Genomic DNA, 19,606 nt, shown 5'->3' with positions numbered 1-19,606 from the left:
CAAAATCAACAAACCTTGACGATTGCCGCATAAGTAGAGATAAGTATTGCACTCATTTCAAACATATTTTCACCAAAGTTTCCATATATCATGGATGACAGCGCAAACAACATTGATTCCTTGAAATAATGAAAATTGTAACATTTGGGAACATAAGTTTGACAATTTCTAGTTAATACAACAACAGTATAAAAAGTTTTCAAATGTGGTATGTGAGATAGGCTCTACCTTCGATGGGTGGATTAATCTGCTTTGCTGCAGTTGCCAGCATCCGAGCGATAAAATCAAAACAGAAAAAGTGTTGCCATTTCGGCGGCTGTTCACTCTTCGCTTCTCTACCTATTTTCTCTGTAAACAAGCGGCTGTCATCCTGTCTCTCGACGGTCGCGTCAACAGAAAAAAGTAATGCAAAGTGATGATCAATAATTTGCTGATAAGTTTTTACTAGGAAAAATTCGTATAATATTCCGTGCAAAATCGTCGAAATGTCCCGTCAAAATACCCGCTTGGATACGAAAAAAGTGGTAAGTGTAAATACAGGAGGCTTTCTCTTCGCGAATCATCTCAAATTTTGAATCAAAACACTGTCAAGCCGTAAGCATCAATAGTCAACAAAGTTCAGAAAAATCCGTGAATCGTCCGTCTCAAACCAGAACCAGATTTCCTCCGGGTGTTCTCTCGTTTTTAAAGCGCACTTTCTTTTCAACTGTCTCTTGTCTGTATTTTTAGTGCTACCTCTGCTAAAAAGCATTGATTCAGTGAAAAAAAAAAACAGTTTTCCTAGTGTGAGAGAGATCAGAAATCAATAAGATGCAACCGGAAGGGGCGGATCGCAAGACTGGAGCGCCGAGCATAATCATCAAGATGGAAGGAGACCACCAAAGTGGTGCCATCAGTGGCGGTGCGCCCATACAAGTGCTCCAGCTGAATCAGGCTTTGCAGGATCACGGCAACCAGCAGATGCTGCTGCAAACTCTCCAGCAATCTCTGGGGGGAAATGCGGTTAGTTCCGGCGCTGGTCAACAGGTTCAGGTTGTTCCAATATCGTCACTACCCGGCCAAGGATTGATGGTGCAAGCGCAGGCAGTTCAGCAAACGGCCCAACCCCAGATGTTGCAGTTCACCTTGGACGGGTCACAGACGTTCCTCTACCAACCGGTTCAACTTCCGGCGGAATCCATCCAGAACGTGAACATCAACGGAAACATCGTACAGATTCCGAACCAAGCGATGACATCGGCGACCGGTTCCGCTGGAGCGGCACCTGTGGTGATGCTTGCGGCAGCTCCACAGGACCAAAGCGGAATGGCCACCGTGCAAAATCCGACCGTATTCGCTCCCGCTACATCCTCTGCAGCACCCGCTAACCTACAACCCGGCGTTATCAAAGTAGAACCCGGTACTTCTGCACCGGCGGCAGCGGTCGAAACCATCCCAACCATAACGGCCAGTGTCGTCGAATCGGAAGAGGAACCACTGTACGTGAATGCCAAGCAGTACAAACGGATTTTGAAGCGGCGACAGGCCCGGGCCAAGCTGGAAGCGCAGGGAAAGATTCCTAAGGAGAGGCCTAAGTATTTGCACGAGTCGCGCCACAAGCACGCCATGAATCGGGTTCGCGGCGAGGGAGGCCGGTTCCATACGAAGAACGACGATTGAAGAGAATTAGGATTAGTTGGATAACATGTTGTCGTGTTACTTTAAGATTAGAAAGTAAATAATAAAGTGTGCTTGATTGGATTTTTGACGAGTGAGTAATTACTTCATAATTCGTAACTTAGAACCTAAGGAACTGCTTAATAACAGGCTATTAGCGTCTGAGTTGCCGAAGTTTTGCTAAAAAGGAGAGGTTTGGGTAATATTACCTACTTTCTTTTAGAAACAGTTTGATATTTATAGAGCGAGTAGTAGGTATTAAACAAATAACTCACTGTAAAATCCTGTTTTTGGCATTACAATAGTTATATATGTAACGAGTTACAAAAAGTTGATTTTTTCAGCACGAGTCGTAGGGTGGGGCGGGGCAAGATGGGTCACCTAAGAATGGATCATCATAACTTTGTAAATACAAATCGTACTGGTTTGTATTCGTCCGCTACTCTTTAATACACTAGTTAGCTATGCTAAAAGTCGATAGAAAGTTCATTAAATACAAAATATACTGTTAAACAAGCAATTTTAAAAAGTGATCGATTTGGCGCCGTGAAAAAAGTGCGGGGCAAGATGGGTCACTTTTTAAGCAATTCACATTTTCTCAACGAAAAACGTCAAAATATAATATTTGTTTCGCATTCATATATGCTCTATACCCGAGCAAAGTCCAACAACAAAATTACAGCAAATCGAAAACATGATTTGTATTCAGCAACAAATTGATATCACATTTTGATATCATTTTATCTTTACTTAATTTGATTTCAAATTTTGCTTTCGGTTTGCTGTCATTTTGAATTAATGTAAATATTTAGGGTTACAATAGTTTTTAAATCATTTAGTAAACTAGATGGAGTAATTCTAGGGATATATCATTAGTGCAATTGTATTATTGCATTTAGGATTTGATATCAACCGAAAAACTCTACATTTAAAGATTTTTCATTTTTCTTGCGCTGATAACAAAAACAGTTATCAATTTGCTATCATTGATAGCAGGAATGGTTTTCAATTTGCTGTCACAGGAACATTTTTTTGCTCTCATTTTTGATGTTTTAACCGTTAAAACGACCAAAACGACAACAACCTGAGTTATCAAAATTTGCAATATCACAACATCAAAATTAGTTTTCAATTTGCTATCAGACTTTGCTAGGGTATCCATACTGAGTAAACAAGAGCTACTAGTAAACATTTTATAAATTTATTTGGAATATAAAAAACTTTACGATTTGAGTGGTCCTAAGGCGACTTGAAAATCGATGTTTTCACTAAAAAAATATCATAATTTTGTGTTATAATTTTGAGCGTTCATTCCGCTTGATTGAAGTCATTTATGAGATAGTTTTGTAATAAAAAATAAATAACTTTTGAATGCTCCAAAAATACGATCAGAATTGAAGGTGACCCATCTTGCCCCGCGACCGTTTATATGGAGATTATATGGAATGTATCGCATAAGAAAAATGACTAAAAACCATTTTATTTTTTATTTCCAATGAGAGTGAATAATTTTTCAATCGATGCCCCAAACTTTTGTATATTCATGCTGGTCATCTAACAAAATTATTAATATAATCAAAACATGAGTAATGCGTCCGAAAATGGCACTGACCCATCTTGCCCCGCGACCCATCTTGCCCCGCCCCACCCTACATATAAATACGAAGAGTGCTGAAAAATCGAATTTTGCAACGAGTTTCATATAAAATTTTATGCAATGATTTTTTTTTATAATGCAACTCACTACATCAGCTAGGTGGCCGTCAGCTAATGCACGAAGAAGGTTAATTAATCAGCCAAAATGATAATTTTTAACGGAATTTAAAAATAATTATTTGCTAATGGTCTATACAACATAAAACTGGAATTCTTCTTAGTAAAAATTCTAGTAAAAGATACAGTCAATAGGAGATTTTTGCGAGATGCAACATTTGTTTCAAAAATTACGGGAACTGTCATTTGAAAGCTTTTCTTGGAATTCAACAGCACAATTTCTTCAAGGATTTCACTGACATCCTATCAATAATTGAAAATAGTAAAAAAAATAATAATAAATTATAAATTGTTAACAACTAGGTTAACAACTAGGTGTTAAATTATAAATTGTTAACAACTATCGGCTGTTCGGGCTCGATCAGCCTAGATAGCCGTGTAGTGTCGGTGGCAGTTCCTTCAACTGGCTAAGAATAACACTACGGACCGTCTGTTCCGGTGGTAAGAGTCCACTAACAGGTGACCCTTATTCATGGTGTCAAGCGGCTTAATGCGTACCGTGCCTAGGAATGAATGATTAGGGAGTCTGATAAAAACATAGCCGCTAACAGTGCCTGTGGAGTGCCAGGGCATCCTCCACGGTATTTTGCCCTTAGGTACTGTGTTAAACGGAGCAATGACGCAGTGGACCTTATTTGTCTCCGGGATAATCGGCTATCCGAGGTTCCAATTCCGAGGCTTAATAAAAGTGGGTAAATGCATATTTTCATGAAGGGAATCAAGTTTGTACAGGTAAACCTTCATCACGCAAAAGGTGCTTCTGCTGTGTTGAGTCGAAGGTTTAAAAAAGAAGGACTGCAGTGGCGCTTATTCAAGAGCCATGGTCCAATAAACGAAAGATTCTTGGTGTTCTGACACAAAATAGTAAACTATTTTATGATGAGCAACAATATTCTCCCACAACTGCTGTCCTAGTACCGTGGAGGGCCCATATTCTGCGCATCTAAGACTTTTTCAATTTCAATCAGCTGTAACAAATTCCAAATCGAACCGATTTGGCTGAATTTTTGACTGCACATAGTTGTTAGCTTTGTAAATGAGGGAAAAATATAATTCTTATACAAAACACTCAATTTATATGTAAAATCATGAAAATTCTAAAGTGTGTCTCTGTTCCTAATTCTGCGCACCCTTTTTTGGGATGTTCCTTATTCTGCGCACTAATGTTCCTAATTCTGCGCACATGGGAAAAACTTAAAAAAGCTTATTGTAATGAGAACATGATTCATAGATGAAATTCAATTGAATTCTTCATTTTCAACTTTTATACGAACATATCAATTACGACCATATTGGAACTTTGCATGTCCTCAACATTGATACTTCCTACTTTGATTACTAAGCAAAGGGAATTTTAATCATAATACACAAAAGGATTTTGTAGCATTATCGAATACTACTACGTAAAGCTTTTTAGTTATTCGCATACGCACATTTTAGTAAAATTTACTTTCATTTCTAAAGGCAATATACACTTTTTCGCCTTGACAAGGTGGCACAATCTTTGTTTGCAAACTGAGACTTCTTTCTTGTCTAACTCCAGGGTTTCCACTGTTTAATAAAATTCCATGTAAACTCACATCATATATCGCATTTGACGAATACTTGCATGAATCCATAAAATTCCCCCCGTGGTTGATAGCAAATGTTTAAAACAAATGGTTAGTCCGGTCGAACTATCAGATCAAAAATTCAAAAATCGTAAATTAGCCTTCAAAGTTCATAAACTAACTTGTTGAGCCGTAATTACATTCACCGGATTGCAAGAAACATCGAATATCCTAGTTGTAACAATGGTGGCATTTATATGATGTTTGTTTATTAATTATATGTTCAAAACTTAGTGTTGAAATGTCTGCGCAGAATTAGGACCACCATTTAATACCGGTTCCTAATTCTGCGCACCTAAGAAGAACAAGAAGATTAAAAAAAGAAGAAGAAAACCTAATTGTTTTTTGCTTATTCTGATTCCTCGGAGACAGCAGTACAGGATGCGCATGGAAAAGCAGACATTCTCTTCATTATTTATGTCGCAAAATGCTTCAGCTCATGAAGCAACTTTTTAGCAGTTTCGCTAACGGACACAGATTTCAGGCAATTTATAGTACTTGCAACATCATTTTATTTTTTTACAAAATAATGATCGTTGATTTGAAATTTTTTTCTTCTCAAACTTTTTTATTACTATTGAAGCAATATTCAAAAAATATATTTGAAGCTAATATTGAACTAGCGTCCGTGATTTTGTGGTAGGTATATTCGAGAAAGTGCGCCGAATTAGGGACTGCGCAGAATTAGGGCCGGTCACGGTACGTAAAACGTTAAAATGCTATCCTATTACAAAGTTTATCAGAAGGGACATTGTTGCGGTCATGGTAGAGGTACCAACCACTAGAGGTAAAACTGAGATCGCTATGACTTCAGCTTACTTTCCTGGTGATGTTCCTCCTCCTGAGATCGCATTATTTGTTCAATTCTGTAAATAAAACAACAGATCGTTTATCATTGGCTGTGACGTGACGCCAATGCGCATCACACGGTTTGGGGTAGTACGGATATTAACAGTCGAGGTTAGTCACTATTAGAGTATCTGTCTTCGAACAATATAGACATTTGCAATAATGGTGATAAACCTACTTTCTCAAATGCAATCAGGCAAGCGGTCTTGGATCTAACACTGTGCAATGCTGCAATCTTTGACATTGACAAGATCACAAACTGGCACGTGTCAGATAAGATTTCTCTATCTGATCATAAATACATAATCTTCAATTGGAGCGGTGGAGATTATTCTAGAACCGCATTTAGAAATCCCAGGAAGACAAACTGGGATCAATATGTAGAATTGGTGAATTCGTATTCATTTACAATGGGAGAAACTATCGATTCAACCCAAAAGTTGGAATCATTTTCTCGAAAGGGTAAATGAAAGTATCATCAATTCCTTTAACAGCAGTTGTCCCACCATACAATCGTCTTCTACTAGAGACGCGCCATGGTGGAACTTTAAACTGGATCGCTTAAGAAAATTTTCTCGTAAAATGTTCGAAACTAACGGGAGATTGGACTCAGTATAGGAAAGAGCTGACTGAGTACAACAACGAAATACGAAAATCTAAAATAAAATCTTGGGTACTGACATGTGAAAACATAAACAGTTCTCCTGTAGTTGCTAGACTTGTGTAAAGAATTAGCCTAACTTAAAATTCACGAATAAAAAGAAAACAAAAATGCTAGACTACAAAAAACGCTTGCAAAAGACCATGCAAATGAATTGGGAAATCTGGAAGCGTGACGATGGAGATTTTACCAAAACTCCTCGTGAAACTTTGGATTTAATGATGGAAACCCATTTTCCAGGTTCGGTTCTAAGTGTGGATTCCAATGATACTATATCTCTGGAAGGTGAAGGATGTCCTAGTATAAACGCTTTGGAGTCAACTAGTACAATAAACACCGCCTCAGATTTAGCTGATGAAATCTTCACGAAGGCCAGAGTGGAAAATGCGATTAGATCTTTTCAGCCTTTCAAATCTGCAGGAGTTGATGGGATATTTCCAGCATTGATTCAAAACGAAGAAGCGGTGTTGGTTCCATTACTAATTGAGATGTTCAAAGCTAGTTTGAGATTAAATTACGTTCCATCAAAATTGAGACTTGTAAATGTTATCTTTAAACCAAAAAGGGGGAAGTGAGACAAAGCGCACCCGAAAGCACATAGGTCAATTAGTCTTTCTTCAGTTAGTTGAAGACTATGTAAAAGATTTTAAGAGGAAACAAACCGTCATCCGTATTTAAAAACTCAGGCAGTTTTTTCGATCAATTTTCAACCAATGCACATTGGGCAGAATCTATGTAGTCCAAAGGTGGAAAAAATAATAACTTTCTTAATACAAGACACTATGTGATGGCTTATTCGAAAGCAAATTTACTCAAGAATTGGCTGGTGGATGATTCATGTACGGGTAACTACTCTAAAGCGAGTTATAGAGCCCGTTTTACCCCAGTTCCCCCTAAAATTTAAAAATGTCTGCTATTTTACGGCATTTGTTATGATTTTAATGATTTTTTCGCTGCGACATACAAAAAGTCAGCTGTACCGGCAAACGTCATACTGCCTGCCGGCCGTGTTTATTGATATACATCTCCATATGGACGACTCCCGCAAAGTTATTTGTATGGGAGCCCCCCGTTCCAGAGACCGGAGAGATCTCACACCAAGCTAAGAATCTTCCCCGGTCTCAAAAATACCAACATACAAAATTTCACACCGATCGGTTCAGTAGTTTCCGAATGCATAAGGGTTAGACAGACAGAAATTAATTTTTATTTATATAGATTTATTTTTAAACCTCAACGATGATTCCTCAGAAATTGCTTTGGCATTTCCTTTGGCAATTGCTTCGCAAATTTCCTTGGCAGTTTTATTGTGGATTCTTCTGTCATTTCTTATGAATTCTTTTTATTTATTTTTATTACTCGTAAACTGCCTCGGAAATTTGTTTAAAAATTTTGTCGGTAATTCTCTTAGAAATTTATTCGACACTTTCTTTGGGAATTGCTTTGTCAATTTTATCGAGAATTCCTTAAGCGATCTCTTTGTGAATTACTTCGGTGTTCAGCACTTCCATTGGGAATTCCTGCGGCAATATGTTTGGAAAATACCTTTTAAATATTGTTAGAAAATTTCATAGGAAGCTTTTTCGACCATTTGCAGAGGAATTTCGGTTCCAAAACAATATTGAAAATGTAATGGCCCGATCACAAATGAGCTTTTGAAAACAATCTCAAAGGAAAACTCGAAGAAATACCCTCAGAACTTCCTGAGGAATTCCAGAAAGAATTGCCAGATTATGTTCTATAAAAATTGACTTTCCAATGGTGTTTCTAAAAAAAATCATATAATAAAAGCCAAAGGAACTTATGCACGCAGAAAAATAAATTGTAAACACAATTAAATTCTAGTTCAAATCGGCCGATTTTTCAGTTTACACGCAGAAAAATGACGGTAAGCGGACAGGGAGGAGAACGCCTAAAAAAGACAAAAAAGGCGAAACCGACCAACTTTTTGTGGATGCTGTCGTGAGTACCTGCGCGTAATCCATCACGGCCAAAGCTGCACTTGGAAGTTGGCGTGATGGATTTACTGCACCTTCTTCGTTGTGGCGATATTGGGGTAAGCATTTTATAGATGTGTGAGTGCTTTCGGACCATGTTTATGGTTTTTATTTTGTTGAAACAAATGAATTTTGACATTATATGAAATGATGGTAATCGATTGTTTTTATCGATTAACTCTAAATGAAAACAACTAAATATAACTTTGGGATAAGTAAATTCTCAGTTTGAAAATCAACCATGCGTTTTATTGTTTTAAACAAGCGCCATTTTTCTGCGTGTGAAAAAAATATGAAAAATGAAGGTTGAAATTATGGAAACAATTGGCCGAATCCTATTCCAAAATAAATTGTTGAAATCGAAGGAATTTCTGAAAGAATTTCAAAAAGAACTATAAAAAATCGATGTAATTTTCGTCCAAATTTTGAAAAAATGCTCAAAAGAACTGGCGAAGATTCTTTAAAAAAAGCAGAAGGAAGTCTCTAAGAAACTTGTCGGAGGAATTTTCAAAATAAATACAGCTTTCCACGCTCGCCATAATGGCGGATGCCATAAAATAATTTGACAGTATCTGTGCCCCAGTTGAACTGAAATTATTAAACAATATTCTTAGCAACCCTTGATTCCCATGGAAAATGATTTGTTGACCGGTAAATAACTACCAAGAAAAATGGCAAGAGATCAAAAAGTGTCCAAGAAATAAAATATCTGATTTATTGTCCTTATCAAACTTTTTTTCTATTTTAGGTTTTGTAGTTTATGAACGGTGAATTCATGACTGAGTAAAATCTTAATTTTTTTTTCTACCGTGATTCCGATCGACCACCAAGGATCCACTTCAATCAATGAGTTAACACAGGTCCTGATGAATGACCTTGGAGGAGTTCCGCAGTCCTAGACGAGGACTGGCCTTTGGGGGTGGGTACTCAAGACCTTCTATCTCCCGGGTCCCAGGGCGTGTTAGTAGGGGAGAGCTTCAGATGTGGGAGTCCTAAAAATAAATATTATTGTAGAGGAGGGTGCCGATGAATGGGCCGGAAACACCGGTAGGCACCGATTTTGAATCAGTGTCGAATAAGGGAGTCCGTAGAGGAGTGCATAGATGGATGGGCTGGGCGACACTGTGGAGCAACGGTGTCGAATCACCACACTTGGTAAACGTGCAGGTAGACGAGAGCTTGACGATGACACACGAGACGGCTTCAGGCGTCACGGATCGACGGCCTTACCGAAGGCGGAGAGAAAGCGTGAATACGTGGCGACGTGACGACGATTGTCCACAGTAACGGTCGGGTAGGCCCACCGAATAATTTGTCCGGTGCTTGCTGACACGGATAGCTGTAGAAGTCGTATGGCTCCACCGAAGAGCTTGGCTTGATGCTTTCGTACTTGGCGGACAGCCCCAGTCACCTTGGAGTTCACAAAGATGGCGGGCAGCTTCAGGGTCCCGCTCAGTTGTCTGTTCGCCATGTGGTCGGCGTGGGATTGAGAAACTTGTTGAAAAATCCTGCAGGATTGGTGGAGCAGAGCTTCGCTGATCTGCTAGTCTCAATCAGGGACTTATCAGGGTCATGGTGGTCTAAACTAGCGTCTTCAGGATCCACTTCGGCCGGAAACATCCAAGACTTTCCAAAAAAATATTGAAAGACTTGTCTCGACACTTTTTTGCCCACCAATTTCATTTGGACGTTGCTGTCTTTAACAAATTTACCGTCTCACATCATACCAGAATAAAACAAATTGTTACCGTACGACAACAACGCTATCTTCAAAATCTACTTAGATTTTCAAGATTTCTTCTGAAAACCCGTGTAGGATACCTATCGATTTTTGTCAAAATATTCTTTGTACCTCCCCGTAGGAAAAAAACGCTTAAACTCTATGATATCTCTAATGTTAATTATTCTGAAGTTTTTTTGGAAGCTCCAACAGATGCTTGATTTTTTTATTTAGAAGTCCAGCATCACTATCGCCACGGAATATTACCAGAATGAACTTACAATTTCAAGATTCTCACGTAGTTCCAATTGGCGCTACGTGAGAATCTTTAAAACACATAAAAAATTGCGAAAGAATGAGCGGAATGCCACTTAAAACTATTTTTTTTCTAGTTCATTAAATACATGGTCTAAAGCTGAGCCGTCCACAGTAGTGAAGGAAACAAATGTGGAGTTTCTTGAAAACTAAATTCCGAAAAGGTGAAATTCTGACGCAGAACATCTTAGAAGAAAATTTAATTTTTTTGTTGATGAACAATGAAAGAACATTTCTACTTTTTGAAGGAATTGAGCGCCAAAATTCTCCCACGAGATTGTTAAATTCAAAGCTGTAATTTAAAATGGAAACAATTTGCTGCAAGAAATCAATTATTTAAAGTCAGCAAAAACGAAGATTTTTGGTATGCTCCTTCCGTAAATGCAACTACTCCGGGGTCACCAGTCAGGATCATGGGTTAAATAAATGATTGCAGTGGTATTCTTGGTGGTCGATCGGAATCAAGGTAGAAAGAATGAAGATTTAACTCTGTCATTTTCCTATATTACAAAACCTAAAATAGAAAATAGTTTAATAAGGACAATTAAATCAGAAATTTTATTTGTTGGACACTTTTTGATTTCTTGCCATTTTTTCGGTAGTTACCGGTCAACAAAACATTTTCCATGGTAGTCAAGGGTTGCTAAGAATATTGTTTAATAATTTCAGTTCAACTGGCACGGTGTGTCTGGTAGAACAAAATTATTTTAAAAAAATCGGTATCGCTAAAACACCCACCAAACGAAAGCTGAAGGTCCCCTCTTTCATTTGAGGCTAAAACAAGAAAGTTCTATCGGCGGTCCTAGAACAATTTTTTTTTTCAAAAATTTTTTACTATAAGGACACATTCCACGCACTTTTACACCGCGGATTTTGAACTTCATTGAACGATATTTCCGGGCTCCTGCTGTCGATTTTGATTCTTTTTGCACTAAAATGAAGATAATTACCTATATTCTTCTAATAGTACCTGAAACTTTGAAAACTGCTTCTAGAAAGTAGCAAATTTCTTGGTGTTCGGTCAAAATTCGTCATTTTTTGCGATGGTGTCCCGTTACGCTGTATTTCTTGTTTTCTTTCGAAGTATAAAGGTCCAATTCCCAATTAGAAAGCATAAACGGAATCTTCTATCCAAATCTGATCGTTTGATATGCTGGTTGGTATGTATATGACAACATATCAATTTTTGGAAGCAAAAGTTTGACTCTCGCACAAAACGTAACGCTTGTAATGTGTCTACGACTTTCTTAGACGCATTTTCTTCCTTTCAACCTTGAGTGTAACCTATTGGGCTTTTATTAGGTCGCTCATTAATAACGTATCATATTAATAGAGTAAACGGGTAAAAACATTTTCAAAATTTTCCATACAAAATGTTGCCTAGACAAGTGTAAAAAAATATTTAAGGGAGTTGTAATAGAATTTTACCAATATTTAGGTATATGTGTTAACCATCTTCTCTTTATTGACATATAGAAGAAGTTATTTCGACTGCCATTCTCCTCGTTTTTATCGACAGTGCCAAATGTTCGAAAAGTTTTACAGTCGTAGTGGGCCATGACTTGGATGTCAATAAAATTGTAGCGATCAACAAAGTAGCTCGGATAAAATGACCACGTTCCATTACAGGCGTTATATACGTTCATTTTGTGACCCTTTCTGATACTTGTAAAAGCAATTAACATTTTTCGCTAATTTGAAGGATTGCTGTGTGGTATAGCATTAGGTACTGAATCATAAAAAATAAAAGAAATTCAATTTCAACATAGCTTTGCTTCAAACTTTTGAAGAAACAATTATGACATGAAATCATAAAGTCACGATGAAAACCGTACCAAGGTGTGCGTGCTGTGTGCGAAGAAGCTTTTTCTGCAACCATCAATATCATCGAAGGTAGTTGATATTCACAGATTTAGATATTTGTTTTATATGGCTGAGCATACAAATAAAAGACAGAATAAAATAGAAAAGTCCCAATTTGTTTTTATTTGTATTTGCAGGTTATTGAGATTATTGATCAACTTTTTCTGAAATATACCAGATATAGAAGTTGGTATTATCCCACGATAATAGATTGCAATTACTCATTTAAAGTTTATTCGTTCAATGATGAGATCATACCCTTTAGAATAACTCTCTTTAAGTATAAATATAATTTGAGTCTTCTACGCAGAGTATCGGTATTTGCTGTAATTGCGAAATATGTAGTGCTACAAGAACTACAGTTTCTTCTTGATTTAAGAGCAAACGCGGCAGACCTAGCACTACTACCGATGATGCAAAAAGATAGTGCTCGTTGCAGTTCTGCTAAAGATGCAAAAGGGTGATTTCATGTTTGCATTGAAAATGTGATCACTGTGCTTCATTCTCCTGCAGCAGTACAGTAAATACATTTTTGATACGAAAATTTATTTATATTTCTTCAAACCGCTGTCGGCCATGATGGGATGCGATATGACATTTGCCTAACACGCACACTTTTATACATGTCTCCTGTGTGTTTGTTTGTATCATTCAGCAACGTGTACACTTGCAAACATCAGCGATCGAACATAAGCACCTCTGGTGAAGGAATCGCGGAAATCAAACGAAATCGTTAAATGGATGTGCCAAGCCCTATTGATGAGTGTTACGTCTGTTTGTCTGTGCTTATATCGTACATTGCTCAATAGAGAAAATAATAAAATTCTTTAAATAATTGAAAGTTTTGTCAAATGCATTCTATAAGGATAAACACGGTGATTTAATAATAATTACGAATATTAGATCACATGTAAATTGAAATTTGAACTCATCATGTCCACCTGCTTGAAACTATTACAATTTTTTAAGCACTACTGCCCATAACCACGAAACTGACTACTGTTTACTGTTTTTTTTTATTAACATGGGACTATTATGCTTTTGTGGAAAGTGTAATTAACATCATATAAAAATCTTTCATCGGAAAGCCATGTTGGCAATGGACAAACTGTTTTTCGTTATTACTTAGTACTTCGAGAAAATACAAAAAATATCACACTATTTCAAAAAAAAAATGTTCTAGACCCGCCGATAGAACTTTCTCTTTTAGATCTCAAATGAAAGGTGGGACCCTTAGCTTTCGTTTGGTGGGTATTTTAGCAATACCGATTTTTTTAAAATACTGTTGTCCACCAGACACACCGTGCTGGGGCACAGATACTGTCAAATTATTTTATGGCATCCGCCATTATGGCGAGCGTGGAAAGCTGGATATAGTAAAACTTCCCAAAGAATCCAAAGACGTCTCCAAATAATTTGCCTGATGACATCATCAAAGCAATTTCCATCGGAATTGCCGAGGTATTCCGAAAGAAACTGTTATAGACGCAAATTATATAAGAATGACTGAAAACTCTCAAAGTGATTGTCGAGAGATTCCTCAAAGATATTGTCAAAGGAATATTGAATTACCTACAAATATAAAAAATAAAAATAAAAAAATGTTCCGGAGAAAATCCCGAAAAATATAACTCCCCCCCCCTTCTTGGCGTAACGTCCTCACTGGGACAAAGCCTGCTTCTCAGCTTAGTGTTCTATGAGCACTTCCACAGTTATTAACTGAGAGCTTCCTCTGCCAATGACCATTTTGCATGTGTATATCGTGTGGCAGGCACGAAGATACTCTATGCCCAAGGAAGTCAAGGAAATTTCCTTTACGAAAAGATCCTGGACCGACCGGGAATCGAACCCGTCACCCTCAGCATGGTCATGCTGAATACCCGTGCGTTTACCGCCTCGGCAATATGGGCCCTATATAACTATTGATTAGAAATGGCTGATTTTTCAACCACTAACAGTATATTGTGTACAGATTGTTGTGAACGAGCATCCAACGTGAGGCGAATGCCCCCTATGGAAGCGTCATCGGCAAGGCTCGTCTCATCACGACGACGGATGGACGACGACCGCCGCCGCCGACGACGACGACGACGAACGGGAGCAACAACAACAGAACGCCATCATCTGCAATAGCAGCAAGATGCTGCCCGCGCGATCTCCGCGAGATTACTTTTAATCCGTTGTAATATTGTGTACATAATGTAAATAGTAGTCTTGTGTCAATAAATGTGCATGTTTTTATTATGTAATGTCCGCGTGTGGGAAGTTATTCTCTCGGCCGTATATCCTCATCCCCCGGACATGAAAGTGGCGACGAGGTTTTTCGTAGTTGGGTCGTACCGCAGCTCCAAACGACCAACTCAACGATCCTACGCGGGAGGGAAGATGGACGAAAGTGCACCGTCATCGTCGCACAGCAGAACCCGGCAGGAGTCGCACATCGTCAATGTCCTCCTGGAGGAGCACGGGTTTGCTTCCGAATGATGGTCATTAATCCCCATCATCCAACGCCATCACCGAATTTGGCAACCAAGTGGAAGTCCAGTGGGAGTCCGAACGCACAGTCAGCGTCCTCCCATGGCAGCACGGTTCGATTCGGAGGATGGATATTCCCTCCAACATCATCAGGATCAAACATGCACCGCAACAAGGAGTCCGATGCCATCTTCACACGGTGTCCTCCTTTTGGTGATTGATCGTCGATCTACAAGATGGCTGTTTTTGCATCGACATAATCACCATCTTTTGGACTTGGCAGTCGCAGCTCGTCAGGAGACGCACTCGTCGACGCAGTTACCTCCTGCAGCACAATGACTCGGTCCAGAAGACAGTCGATCGTTTTCCACCATTCCAAATCAACACCGTTCGGATCACGAAAGGCAGCAGAAGCCAGACGTTTTCCTGGCCACGTCCTTCTGCGTAAGCCCGGTTTTGATCCCCAAGATGCACAACGTCATCGGATGCGTCCTGTCTGGCCACACAGCAGCAGCAGACAGTCGGCATCCTGCGCATCATTCTTTTCCACGGTAGGCGCAATGGTGGGGCAACAACGAGATTCATATTGCATCGTTCGATCAAGAATTTCTTCGCAGCATCGAAGAAATGCGGCTTGATCCAATTAACGTTCGTCATATTAAAAGGGGGAGATGTTGTGAACGAGCATCCAACGTGAGGCGAATGCCCCCTATGGAAGCGTCATCGGCAAGGCTCGTCTCATCACGACGACGGATGGACGACGACCGCCGCCGCCGACGACGACGACGACGAACGGGAGCAACAACAACAGAACGCCATCATCTGCAATAGCAGCAAGATGCTGCCCGCGCGCGCTCTCCGCGATGTTACTTTTAATTTGTAGTAATTGTAATGTTGTGTAAATAATGTATATAGTCCAATAAATGTGCATGTTTTTATTATGTAATGTCCGCGTGTGGAAGTGTTTCTCTCGGCCGCATATCCTCGTTCCCCCGGACATGAAACAGATGATACTAGCAAAAAATGTCCAGAGAAATCGGTGAAGTACCTATTGGCGGAGATATCTCCGACGTTGGAAAATTAGATTTTGGGATTCTTGTGCAAACAAAGAATTAATATAAAAAATATATTTTATAGATCTATCTCTAGGAACAGAAATACTAAACCGATTGCAATGATTTTTTTCTGTAAGTGGATTATGTATGTAGGAATATAGTTTGAAAGTTTCATTTAATTTGGTCCAACCATTAAAAAGTTGTGGTCGTATATGTGTCCATAAATCGCAATACGCAAACTGTATTGAGACATTCAAAGTTGTCTAACTTCCGGCACTTTCAGCATTTTGGCTCATAATTTGACTGTAAACATTTTATTACAATAGTTTTAGGACTGTCAAATTTTGTTTAGAATCGAATTGACAGTTCTACAGTCAAAATAGTGCACACGGACCTTAACATTTTTATACAGGACCTAACATTCACTCTAAAGCGGTTTGTGTTTTAAATTCTAGAAAATTCAGTACTAAACCGATCTTGATGAAATTTTCACCTCTTCATTTTTATTATGTTGTTAATTTATAGTCAAATTTTCAGATGTTTTTAAAAATAACCGATAAAGTTTTTTTTTTTTTTATAGTGATTACGGCGGTAGCACACTGTTCTAACACCGCACCCTTTCCCTACGTTTGCTTCCATGAGCCTCTATTTTTGTTTCAACACACAGAAGTACGTAGGCATATCGTGGCCCAAGTCGACACTGTTTTGGCCTGCGTTGAACAAAAATAGTTTTAATAAAAGTTTTCCCTTTTTTCTTTTTGTCAATTGTTTTTTTTTTGTAGTATGGTCCATGTATTTAGTTAGGTTCTTGTCAATTTGTCAGTTATTCGAAGTAGATCTCCAATATGTTCTATCATAGCAGCTTTAGTCTTTGCTTTATTGAAGTGTAGTTTTATTGGAAATATGCTGAATATCGTTATTAAAAAGAGACGTCTGGAACTGTGTCCTGCTAGTTGTTCCGTCATGCACTAATAATGCCTAGGAGATTAACGAAAACACGTGTGTTCGGTCAGATGTCCATTGCGTAGAAAGTCAAGGAAAATAGGTTTCTTTATTGTCAGTTGTTATGTAAGCCTCGCTTGAAGCACTTCCCGTGAGAACCCTGTCATCTGTACACCAACTAATCCGTATCTTCGTACACAGCTAAATACTATATTGCCAACCGGCGAAAAGCCTATGGGTAAATATTAAAAAAAAATGAATAATAATGCTGTCTAGCGCGTTGTTTTCTATCGGCCACTATTTTAGTCTAGTTCCCAACTGCAAGCTTTTTTCCAATCTTATCGTCAATTGTCTTCTAGATACCCCACGGAATTGATGAGTAGTGAGTTCAATGCAGAGATCCCCCCCCCCCTCACACTCCCAAATTGTGGTAGGCCCCCGCTAAACCTGCAAACCAGACCCACTCCCAGTCAAAAGCTCTAGCAGATGTGGACAAACCGGTGCTCAACGTGCTCTCCCATAGTGGCAACATCAAATATGTGGACTGCACAACAATAGTAGTTTTAATGAAATGAATACTAAGAATTTAGGCCGACACTCGAAGTGACGAACTTTACAGTGCTAGTTGAGTAAATACACGAAAGATGGGTAACAACAACTGTGCACAAACAGATGCATAACAATATGCATGCAAAAAAAGGCCGCAACTATCCATGGTGAATTTAAAATAATGACAGCGTAAATAGGGTCTGGGACCATTTGGGCAGGAGCACCTATGGTATTGTTCACTCTTTGTAGCCACGCGTTGTAGAAAATGAACCTGAAATGACAAGAAGACAGTGGGCCGCCAAACTCCACAAAATGGCGGCCCGGAAATTTTAGTATTCTGTTTATAGCATTGTTGAGCATCATAGAGAGCATAATTTATATTCAGTTTTAAAGATTCAAAAGTTTTTTTTTCTACCTGGACCAGTGAACTTCTTGAGTGAACAGCATTCAACATCTAAAATTTAGATTCTAAATTGTTCATTCACTAATGCGATTTTCTTATCACCCTGCCCTGTCTTAATTAGAAGATATAAGTAATGCAGAGACATCCCATATGCACTCTTGCATTACATAATAAGGTTGGACCCTGCTGCAATCAATGTCGTTATGCTATCCACTCCTGAGTTTATAGTTGCTATAAAAATAATTTCGAAGAAGTGAAAAAGAATAGTACGAATCAACTTGTTAATAAAATGCTGCTACTATTACTATTACTACTACTCTTACTACTACTACTAACTACTACTACTAATACTACTATCAAAAGTGCAATGAGTGATCGTTGGCTTCCCAGTCTTGTTAGTAGTTAGAGGGTTAGTATAGACTGGTAATAAGCCCTGTCGGTCCCCCCAGCACTGCGCGTAATCAACTGTTGTTAGATCATGCGACAGCGATTAAGCGTATGCTGGAGGCATGACAAATCAAGCGTTTAAATTAAAGTCAATAAAGCAATGGTATGATTATTCAGATTCTATTTTAGTTTAATTTTGTAAAGAAATGCTTTAATTCAAAACCTAGTTACTTTCAAATACTATTCCATTAACTATTTCACTAATTTTCGTTAATATATTTAATTTAGCTAATCTATAATTATAAAAGACTAAAATTGAAATTATTTAAACACATTTTTACTATATGACGACGCTTGATAAGCCATCGTCAAACCCATCACTCTTGGACAGGGAAAAATAACCGATAAAGTTATAGCCTAAACCATTTTCACAATGAGTGTATGAGTGTACAAGAATTCAAAAACTTCGTTTTCTAGTGTCGGAGATATCTCCGCCAATACTTTACCGATTCTAATGAAAATTTTACAGTATCATCTGCGCACTATTAGCTATTATTGGTTGTAAAATCAACCAGTTTGATGCATGCAATCAAAAGTTATCCACTATTTTCCGTGGCGCAATTTGATTCCGAACCCACTTTATGTTAGAAATGATTCTTACATGATCTGATATTTCCCCTCCTCTCTAGAACTCGGAGCTCCTGACGCTCACCTACGGAGCGCTAGTCTCCCAGATGCTCCGAGACTTCGAAAACGTCGAAGATGTCAACAAGCAACTGGAACGGATCGGATATAACATGGGAATGCGACTGATCGAGGATTTCCTCTCGCGAACCAACTCACCCCGTTGCCTGGACATGCGGGAAACGGCCGACAAAATTCAGCTGGCCTTTCGGATGTACCTGAACGTGCAACCGACGATCTCGAATTGGGCCGCCTCGGGCGATGAGTTTTCGTTGATCTTCGACAGCAACCCGCTGACGGAGTTTGTCGAACTGCCGCAGGACTATCAGCAGCTGCGGTACAGTTCGATCATTTGCGGCTGCATCCGGGGAGCGCTGGAGATGGTCCAGCTGGAAGTGCAGTGCTGGTTCACGCAGGACCAGCTGAAGGGCGATGCCAGCACGGAGATAAGGGTGAAGTTTGTGAGGCGACTGGAGGATGCCGTGCCGGCTGGAGAGGACTAAGTGGGCTAGAAACACTTTCGGTAAGTAAGATGGGACGACTGCATTCCATGATCAGACATAGAGATTGTTCAAGCAATGGGATTGCGTTCGAAGACAAACGTTCGAAATTATAAATTAACTATTTATCCACTCGATACAAACGCCATTTTAATGAGAAAGAAATG

The 19,606-nt window shown here is 38.9% G+C and overlaps 2 protein-coding genes across 2 annotated transcripts; both read left to right on the top strand.

Annotated features, from left to right (window-relative positions):
• Nucleotides 1–369: 369 nt before the first annotated feature.
• Nucleotides 370–19,582, top strand: LOC109399230 (trafficking protein particle complex subunit 3). Its single transcript, XM_019671665.3, has 2 exons — nucleotides 370–524; nucleotides 18,945–19,582. The coding sequence occupies exons 1-2, from the start codon at nucleotides 486–488 to the stop codon at nucleotides 19,440–19,442; spliced, it is 537 nt and encodes a 178-aa protein (XP_019527210.2). The 5' UTR covers nucleotides 370–485; the 3' UTR covers nucleotides 19,443–19,582.
• Nucleotides 543–1,758, top strand: LOC134283916 (nuclear transcription factor Y subunit alpha). Its single transcript, XM_062854113.1, has one exon. It carries the CDS (start codon nucleotides 811–813, stop codon nucleotides 1,657–1,659), a length of 849 nt encoding a protein of 282 aa, XP_062710097.1. The 5' UTR covers nucleotides 543–810; the 3' UTR covers nucleotides 1,660–1,758.
• Nucleotides 19,583–19,606: the final 24 nt, after the last annotated feature.

This window comes from Aedes albopictus, chromosome 2, assembly GCF_035046485.1.
Source record: "Aedes albopictus strain Foshan chromosome 2, AalbF5, whole genome shotgun sequence".
NCBI lineage: Eukaryota > Metazoa > Arthropoda > Insecta > Diptera > Culicidae > Aedes > Aedes albopictus.
This window is presented reverse-complemented; position numbering and strand designations above follow the sequence as displayed.

Excerpts from the sequence above, each read along its gene's own strand:
- LOC109399230 (XM_019671665.3), top strand. The coding sequence starts at position 486 with ATGTCCCGTCAAAATACCCGCTTGGATACGAAAAAAGTG. Across the intron at positions 525-18,944 it reads GCTTGGATACGAAAAAAGTG|AACTCGGAGCTCCTGACGCT; the intron begins GTAAGTGTAAAT and ends CCTCCTCTCTAG.
- LOC134283916 (XM_062854113.1), top strand. The coding sequence starts at position 811 with ATGCAACCGGAAGGGGCGGATCGCAAGACTGGAGCGCCGAGCATAATC.